Source organism: Nannobrachium achirus, assembly GCF_963921795.1.
Source record: "Nannobrachium achirus genome assembly, chromosome: 5".
Classification (NCBI taxonomy): Eukaryota; Metazoa; Chordata; class Actinopteri; order Myctophiformes; family Myctophidae; genus Nannobrachium; species Nannobrachium achirus.
Window position 1 is genome coordinate 1,536,383 of NC_137814.1, and position 10,000 is coordinate 1,546,382.

The 10,000-nt window shown below is 42.2% G+C and overlaps 1 protein-coding gene across 1 annotated transcript in view; it reads right to left on the minus strand.

Annotated features, from left to right (window-relative positions):
- Positions 1-10,000, minus strand: part of LOC308286162 (ephrin type-A receptor 3-like) — a gene marked incomplete at both ends in the record, with an annotated part of 98,241 nt that overhangs the window by 23,156 nt on the left and 65,085 nt on the right. Inside the window, 3 exons of the mRNA XM_080727118.1 lie at positions 5,864-6,049; positions 6,665-6,790; positions 8,230-8,297. Of these exons, the coding sequence (XP_080583244.1) occupies positions 5,864-6,049; positions 6,665-6,790; positions 8,230-8,297 (380 nt within the window). The remainder of the gene's footprint in view (positions 1-5,863; positions 6,050-6,664; positions 6,791-8,229; positions 8,298-10,000) is intronic.

Consider the following 10,000-nt stretch of genomic DNA (forward strand, 5'->3'; position numbering starts at 1 on the left):
CTTTGTGTGAAGTAAGACGCCCTAAGGGCAAGAGGTGACCTATTACAGCACTATTACACAATTCCAGTTATACACAATTACACTTATTACACTAGTACACTCATCTGCTAAGTGCCTGAAGCCATAAATACATATATCAAGTGCATTATGTGCTTGAAAAAAGACATTCACAAAAACCTAAATAACTCCCTTTCATTAGATTTTCAAGCTCGGAAAATCAAAAAACAAGGGTTTTGAAATGGCTCTAACTATAGAATGGTACATTGTAAATACAAAATTATATTTTTTTGGTGAAACTAGAGCTTGTCCTCTTTCATTTTCATTACTGTATGACATTGTCGTGCAAATACAGAATTTAGGAAAAATGTAAATATAAAAAAAATATATCATTGTACAAAATGGCAGAAAAGCCATATAGACTGTGAGCTAGCAACGTACATATGGGGTCATCGGTACCATCTGGGAGGATTAATTCTCATAGTGATTTTTGGGAAGGTATACACCCCTAGTACTAGGAAAAATGTGATAGCCTTGCAGTGGAGGTAGCTTTTTGTGTGTTATCACTCCTTTTATAACCACATGCCAAAACACAGTTTTCAAAATCCGAATGGAACATTCTACTTCAAACTGATGGTTCTCTCTTAATATTGACCCTATCTCTTTGAAAAATGGTTGGGATAAAGCTCAGACTATATATTCTTCACTAATGTTGTTAACATTTGCATATCTATAATTGTTTTTTATTACAGGCAGTGACAACATAGTGACTATAATTATGACATAATCCTCTGAACCATGGCTCCACATTATTTGGTCATCGGTACCATCTGGGGGGAACGATTCTCATAGTGATTTTTGGGAAGGTATACATCCCTAGTATTAGGAAAAATGTGATAGCCTTGCATCTGTGGTAGCTTTCTGTGTGTTATCACTCCATTTATAATAACATGCAAATAACTTTTCAAAATCCGAATGGAACATTCTACTTCAAACTGATGGTTGGTTCTCTCTTATTAGCCCTATTCACGGCCCGCCCACCTACTTCCGTTTCTCAGTATCCCCCGGGTGCTGACTTCAATTTAGAAGGGGAAACTATACTGGACTTAAAGCCAACAAATCGTTATTTCTAACGGTAAAGTAAATTATAATGCTTTGTGCCGTTTACTATCTTGTGTTCTTGATCATGCTAGCCGTATTTTATACTTTACTATTCGGAAATTGCATTAAATTTGCGATTTCTGTGTTCACTCTATAGGCTATAGTAGGATTTTCCCCTTCAAAACGGGACTTCAGCACCCGGGGGATGCTGAGTGGGCGGGTCGTGAATAGGGCTAATTGTTCATCCTATCTCTTTGATGGGATAAAGTTCAGACTATATATATTGTCCAGTAAGGTGGTTAAAATTTGCATATCTAGAATTGTTCTTTATTACAGGCAGTGACACATAGTGACTAATTATGACATAATACGCCAGGGCCCCAAATTTGGGGTCATCGGTACCATCTGGGAGGGAATGATTCTCATATTGACTTTTGGGAAGGTATACATCCCTAGGACTAGGACATATGTGAGAGCCTTGCATCTGGGGTAGCTTTCTGTGTGTTATCACTTCATCTATAATCACATGCCAAAACAGTTTTCAAAATCCAAATTAAAGCATTCTACTTCAAACCGATGATTCTCCCTTAGTATTGATGCTCTGTCTTTGAAAAATGGCAAGGATAAAGCTCAGACTATATGTTTTTCATAAAAGTTGTTTAAAGTAGCATCTCTAGAAATGGTATCTATTACAGGCAGTGACAAAATACTGTACTGTAGTGTAGTGACTACATTACATAAGATGTACTTTTGTTTTCATGAAAGATGTAACACAAAGAGTTCCTTAAACCATGTTTACATACATATATTCTAAGGAAATGTATTGTGAAATTCATTAAACAAAATATAGTGCAAGTGTGTAAGAAAATATCCAAAATGCCCACTATTTGATCCACTTGTCCTAGTATAGAAAACCTGGGTACTCTAATTTCTTGGTTTTCATATGTGTAGAATCCATACCTCACACGTTAAAGGTCAGGTCAAGGTAACATTTGACCTCTGGGAGAACAACAAATAGAAACAACTTGATGAATATTCATCTTTCACTTAATAAAGTGTTTGTGAAAACTGTCATTGGCATGACACAGAACTGGCATTAATAAGGGAATAATAATAATAATAGTAACATTATATAATAACATGGCAATATGTATCTTTTGCAACTACATCTGTATTCTCCAACTCATAATCAGGATCAGAAAGTCCACCCATCACATCCTCCTGGCCCTCATCACATCCTCCTGGCCCTCACCCTCCTGACTGGCACACAGTAAGGATGTAAGGATAAGGTTCCAGAGGTGGCTGCAGGGTCATAGGAATTTAGGAAGTCTTGGTGATTTCTGCCTCATCATGACTAAATGCAGTAGCCTATCTATCACCAGCACTGAAGGTGTCCACCATGCTAAACAGCTTCTGCTCTGTTCTTGCTCTTCAGGATGACATCTTATGTGGTTAAAGGATATTACCATGCACATTGTTGGGGACATTTACCAATAATGGGATTGAAGAGATGAGGGCAGTGATCTTTCTGTGTGTGGATACACCCCGATATTTTACAACCAAGACACACCAGTGCTTAGACTCCCTACTACTGTTACTGCACATTTTGGGTAGGCGTCAGTCAACTCTACCCACATGCGTCATGACAGCATCATTCCTGCTCTCTCAGTCTGCTCCCCAGAGTGGTGAGCAGACAAGTTCTAGCTTAGCCTCTATGGCATGGAGACCATGCATCTCAGCAGGCACTGGGTGAGATATCAAGCATATTGCACATGGCCAGCACGGAAGAAGCACTTCATCATGTGTCATGAGAGAAAAGGTGACAACCTATTGACAAGGTGTCTCCCTGCATGTTCAAACTGGTGAATGGGAAGTATACAGTAGGAAGAATTAAGTTGTCTACCCAAAGTCAGCCAGTCGGATGCACAGTGTCCAAGTAGACTGCTGCTGTATCTGTTCAAATGTCTTTGGTCTAGTTGATAAACCACTTCAGAGTGCAGCTGATACACTCAAGACTATTACCACTGCACTTGCCTGTCAGCCCTCCATATGCAAACACATGCATTTCCAGCGCTGAACTTTGCAACAGTATTGCAATGCAGCTGAGGAATGACTGTATAACATGTCAATTGTGAGGTGAACACTCTACATGTCAACCAGTGACCATAGCTGCTGCCTGCTTGGACACCTGGATAAGGAGTGATAAGATGTGAGAGACCTTAACCTGACCTTTAGCACATAGGCCTAAGACTGAATGGCAATTGAATATATAACTGTAATCTACACCTATGCCCCCCAGGTACCCATATGAATCACCATAAGTTCACAGATTCCCTCACACAACTGAAATACAATTTGTTATTTTTAACAAATTGATGTACAATCATTGCAATACAATGTATTTGGCAATAAATAATTAACTGATGGTAATTTCACTGATTCAGCCACACTCATTGAATCCTAAAACCTTGGGTATCATAACGCTATTTAAGCTCCAGGCAGCCATCTTGGACGCCATCTTGAAAATGATGGCTTTATAAGACATATAAATTCCTACATCTTTAGTGTGTTCTTAAGCATGCCTAGAGGTAACATAACTAGTTGAAAAACCTTTTATATAGGGGGGTTAAGTAGTATGTTTTCATAAATTGACCCAAGTAATTTTCGCCTAGTGTTATAAAATAAAATGCATGATAGCACCCATAAAGCTACCTCTGGTGCAAGGCTATCACATATTTTCTAACTCTAGACATGTATACCATGACAAAAATCACTATGAGCATTAATCCCCTCAGTTGGTACCGACCAACCCCAGTGGCTTACGGTCTAATACAGTACAATGTTAAAATGGCAGCAAATGAGTTAATGTCCCAGTACATACAGTCTATGTGTTTTCTTTCACAGCAGGACATTGTAATCAGTGTTGTCCCGCTCACACGTGTGCGTGTGTGCGTGTGTGCGTGTGTGTGCGCAGGCTACATATATGTTGTAATAGGACAGACAGAAGCTCAATAACCTTATCTCTCTCTCTCTCCATCCCCCCCCCCCCCCCCCCCCCGTTCATCCTTGCCCTCTCATCTCCCCTCATTTCCTTTCCTCTCGTAGATCTAATCAATCCTCTCTCCTTCTCATCCCCCCCCCCCCTCCCCCCTCCATAAGTGTGGTCTATACTTCTACTACTGGATGTGATCGCTGCATAAAGACCTGAACATCTACTATACAACTAAACTAAACAACGAAATTATGTTCTTTCATTTAATAATTACACTCTGTCAGAATGGAGCGTTTTCCCCCACAGAACCACAATGTGTGGAGAGGATGAAATCATCTGATTTACTGACTTTAATAATATTACACACTTTAATAATATTGCTTTTCTAAAACGGTCACAATATTGCAACATGAAAATCATAGCATTGCATTATTTAAAGAAAAAAGTACACTTCTCCGCCACCAGGAAGAGACATTTCCTTAAGCCAGTGTGTGTTTATAAAGTCACGTCATTCTTTTTGCCAAAACAATAGGGAAACACTTGTGTTAGATCAGTCTCATGTTAAATATTCGATCCATACACATGTTTATTTTCATCCAGATTTAGCTGCTATGTGGTGAACATCACATCAAAAACGCTAGCATAGCAACCTAAGCTAAACAGCCGAGTGGTGCCTGGAGAATAGAGGGCGCTTGTTGCCTTTACAAGCCCCGCCCGGAGCCATTCAGTCACTGTCCTATGCATGCGGGTGGTGCTTAGAAGCACCCGCACGGCAGGATTTGAGAGGAAATCAAACGCTCGCTTCTCTAGTTCAGCCTCACGGCACAGTGGAAAGAAATAACGCACCTGGCTTTGATATAAACTGATTCAAGGTGTGGGTTATAGTCTCAGGTATACCATGGCAACCAGCCAATTAGAATCAAGGAATGGAACTAGCCGTTTTAGAATAAGCGATATCATCCTTTATCGTGTTAAAAAAACACTCACTCAAATAATCGTATCGTGGAGATCTAATTTATGGTGATATCGTCCTCCGTCATGCACTGGGATCAATAGACCTTATTCACACCGCGGCCATCTTGGATCACATGACTTCCTGGGATAGCAGCCTGCATTACAAACCATTGTGAACAATGGAGCGATGGTCCCAAAATATGAGTTCTGTTCAACCAATTTATTTTTACCAAATTGACAAATGGGCAGATGACAACATCAACATCCCCAAAAGGATTAAATAGAAGGGCTACAGTAACAGGATTTATTACATCCACAGTAACGATATTCAAGGTAAGTTAGGTTGCAACCTTACTGTGTGTACAAAGACTTGCTATCTGTGCAGTGCTTGCTCCACCATCATATTAACTATTTGTTGTTAGATTGTTTCTGATTAATATGCAAAAATCACGATACAGTAATATTAACTATATGATGGCAGAGCAAGCACTAGTCTGCATACTGTAGCAAGTCTTTGTACAGAGCAACACTGTAACCTAACTACCATGAATATTGTGGGTATTGATCGGCTATTTTTGGCAAAATTTCTCAGAATATGGACGCTAGGGTTCAAATATAAAAAAAAGAAGAAAAATGTTTCTATCACACAAAGATATGGAGGACCCCCTGTAGTACCTCTGAGGACCCCCTAGGGGTCCCGGACCCCCTGTTGAAGACCCCTGACTTACGCACACTCTCTCTCACACACACACACACACACACACACACACACACACACACACACACACACACACACACACACCAGGTCATGTGACTTACATCTGGTGACCACGCCCTCCAGCCTGATGATGTTGGGATGGTCAAACTGACCCATGATGGACGCCTCGGACAGGAAGTCCCGCCTCTGCTTGTCAGAGTATCCTGCCTTCAGACTCTTGATGGCCACCAGGATCTCCCGCCTAGCGGGAAGACGCAGCCGCCCGCTGCACACCTCCCCAAACTCACCTATAGGGGGAGACATAAACACATTAATGACTGAAACACCTCCCTGAACTCCCCTATAGGGGGAGACATAAACACATTAATGACTGAAACACCTCCCTGAACTCCCCTATAGGGGGAGACATAAACACATTAATGACTGAAACACCTCCCTGAACTCCCCTGTAGGGGGAGACATAAACACATTAATGACTGAAACACCTCCCTGAACTCCCCTGTAGGGGGAGACATAAACACATTAATGACTGAAACACCTCCCCACAACCCCCCTCCTGTCTTTGTTGTGGGGAGGGGGGAGGACTGATGGTGTGAAAATCTGGAAGGGGGGGCTGGCTGGCCAGGGGAATATATGCAAATGATCCTATCAGAGTTGGTATCTGTAATCTTGGGTATGCAGGATACGTATGAGGGGATTTACCCAAGGAAAACCTTCCAGTATTCAATGTTTTTCACGCAGTGGTCAGCGCTCTGAAATGATCCGTTGCACGTTGGTGCAGTTCTGGGACGACGTTGCCAGTGGATGTAAAAAAGAAAAGAAATGCTCCATTCTCCATATCTATCTATCTATCTATCTATCTATAGAACATATATAACATATAGATGTATAAATCATCTCACCTGCTCCTATCACTCTCTCTATCCTGATGCTGGAAGCTTCGATCTCCTTGGCGAAGTCCCTGACCGCCTGGTTGGGGTCCTCGTAGTTATGAGGGTCGATGTACGTTCTGGAGCCTGGCAGCTTCACTGTACACACACACACACACACACACACACACACACACACACACACACACACACACACACACACACACACACACACACACACACACACACACACACACACACAGCACAGACAGACAAGCTTTCAGAATTTGCGTAAATGTTTAACTCTTTTGACTTCCGAACAAACGCTTGTTTCTTTTTTCAGGCGGCGATGACGCCATACCGAGCGTTCGTTATTTTCCCAACCAGATCCTGTCAGAGAAGATGGAGGAGGCATGAAACAGGAATCAAGCTAAAGATAGAAAATAAAGGACACAAGAGTCTCGACCACCTCAGCTGTAATCAGCTGTCAGTCAGCTCCTTTCCTATTTGTCATTTACAGATGTGCTGATCATTACATCACTCTGTCTAATCCAATCAGAGCTCTCGCTCAGTAAGGGAGGCTCCTTTAAATACAGTTTGCATTCACTATAGCTCTGCTGGTCTTGGATCTGAAGCTTCAGATCCTCTGCTGCTGCTGAGCCTCCTCCACCCCAGCCTCCACCTTTTCATGAGTCTGGTATACTGTAAGCTCAAATACTTGTGATTCTATGTCTGCTGATTCAAGCTAGAATGTCAATGTATTGCTATTGTTCTGCTATTGTATCCCTATGGGGGGTTTTGCTTAAAGTTCCCAGATTGTTCGAGGGGTCCCCAGGTGATTAACTTAATGTGCAACATTGTTTTCTCACTCAACAGTAAACAAACCAGCATAACGTTTAAGTGTATAGAGGGTATCTAGTGACAATTTAAGGACTTTTTAATACCTCTAAAATGACAAATTAAACATTGGCCAAATTTTCAAATATATAAAGGCAGAAATTGTGAAAATAGCAGATCTACATGCTCACGAGGTGTTGTGAGCATGTAGATCTGATATTTTCACAATAGAACAGTGTTGTATATGTAATATGTAATAATGTAATGCCTCAACTCTTAGTGTTCGTCAGGGTGGGGGGATTATTTTGGGGGGTCGCAGCCTGAAAGGGTTGAAAACCACTGGGTCAAGTAACTGTTCCTTGTTATGCTGGGGACCCCCGGGGACCCCCTCCCCCCTCAGGGAACCCTGGTGTTCCCAGAAACATTACCGCTGCGTGCGTGCGTGCGTGCGTGCGTGCGTGTGTGCGTTGTGTGTGTGCGTGTGTGTGTGCGTTGTGTGTGCGTGCGTGCGTGCGTGCGTGTGTGTGTTGTGTGTGTGCGTGTGTGTGTTGTGTGTGTGCGTGTGTGTGTTGTGTGTGTGCGTGTGTGCGTTGTGTGTGTGCGTGTGTGCGTTGTGTGTGCGTGCGTGCGTGCGTGCGTGTGTGTGTTGTGTGTGTGCGTGTGTGTGTTGTGTGTGTGCGTGTGTGTGTTGTGTGTGTGCGTGTGTGCGTTGTGTGTGCGTGCGTGCGTGCATGCGTGTGCGTGTGTGCGTGCGTGCGTACCTCGGCCGTGTTGAAAGTGCATCTTGTCTTCATCAGGATCCTGCTTGGCTTTGATGTACCCACAGTGTCTGAAAAACAGCCAATCACAGGACACCATGAACCCACAGTGTCTGAAAAACAGCCAATCACAGGACACCATGAACCCACAGTGTCTGAAAGACAACCAATCACAGGACACCATGAACCCACAGTGTCTGAAAGACAACCAATCACAATACTCCATGAACCCACAGTGTCCGAAAGACAACCAATCACAATACTCCATGAACCCACAGTGTCTGAAAGACAACCAATCACAATACTCCATGAACCCACAGTGTCTGAAAAAAAATTTAAATCAGTCCTGCATTTTGCATCATATGATGCAGCATGATGACTCATATGATGCAAAATGCATCATCATTCATGCTGAAATACTAAAATATCTAAAAACACAGATTGAACACAAAACATAACTGACGATTGTGTTGATCGTGTCCCAAACAACAATAAAATAAGATCTGGTTGTCCCAGAGGTGAACTGGCCCTTTAATGCATCGTTACACCTCTGGTTGTGATCAGAGATGGGCAGTATTTGAAATACATGTATTTGAAATACGTATTTGAAATACTTTTTTGTATTTTGTAATTTGTATTTGGCTGGGACGGAAAAAATTGGATGTAATTTGTATCAAAATACTTTCAGGTCTAGTATTTTCTGTATTTGAAATACAAAATACTTTTTATGTAATTTTATTCTCAAATGGACACATTTTAAACATTCACAAAGGTTTAAACTGTAGGGGGAAAGACACATTTTCTTTCAATCTAATTTGCTGTTGGTTTGTGTGTGATACAGCCATAGCACTTGACTTTGGTTTGCTTCAAATGTATTGTGCATTATGATTACAATTTCGAATTACTTGCGCGCAAGTACTGCGTTCATCTGCGTATGTATGTATGTATGTATGTATGTAGGTTGGTAGCTGTGTGTGTTTAAGCATGTAGCACAATAAGGGACCAGCATTCTGGCAATGTCATCATTAACAGCCAATGAGGGACCAGCATTCCTGGTGATGTCAGTGATGATATCACTGACATCGCCAGTGGTGATGCCAGTGGTGAGCGCACCTCATGGCGCGCTCTGCTGGCGTGCAAGCAGGCCATACATGGCCTACTTGTGCACAAGGAGCAAGTTGGCACCTCAAGAGAGTGCAGTTTTAGTAATTACTAGCTCTTACCCGTTCAAAGATATGAGCTCCAAAATGATGTGCAGTGTGTGGGTTATGGGATGTGCACTGTGCACACAGTATATGAGGGATGGAAAGTAACTTTAACTGGTGCTTGCATGATAATATGTAGGAGCATCAATGTAAGAAACCCGTTTCGTTTAATGGCTACAGAGATACTGTTCCCCCCCCCCCCCCCCGCCCACCCGCCTGCACACACACCCGCCTGCCTGCACACACACACACACACACACACACACACACACACACACACACACACACACACACACACACACACACACACACACACACACACACAGAGAGCTGGTTAAACATTTTGCCTCAAGCTAGATGCAGAATAGATGTGCCTCATGCTAGATGCAGAATAGATAGTAGATACACCATAAAAATGCTAATATACAGCATACGATTTGTGAAAGTGACAAACGGGCTCCACAGTTATGTCAGGTGTGTTCATATGCTAATGGTGATGCGATTTCAGATCAATTGCTCCAGCCACTGAGGAGAAACGCCTCAAGCTAGATGCAGAATAGATAGTAGAT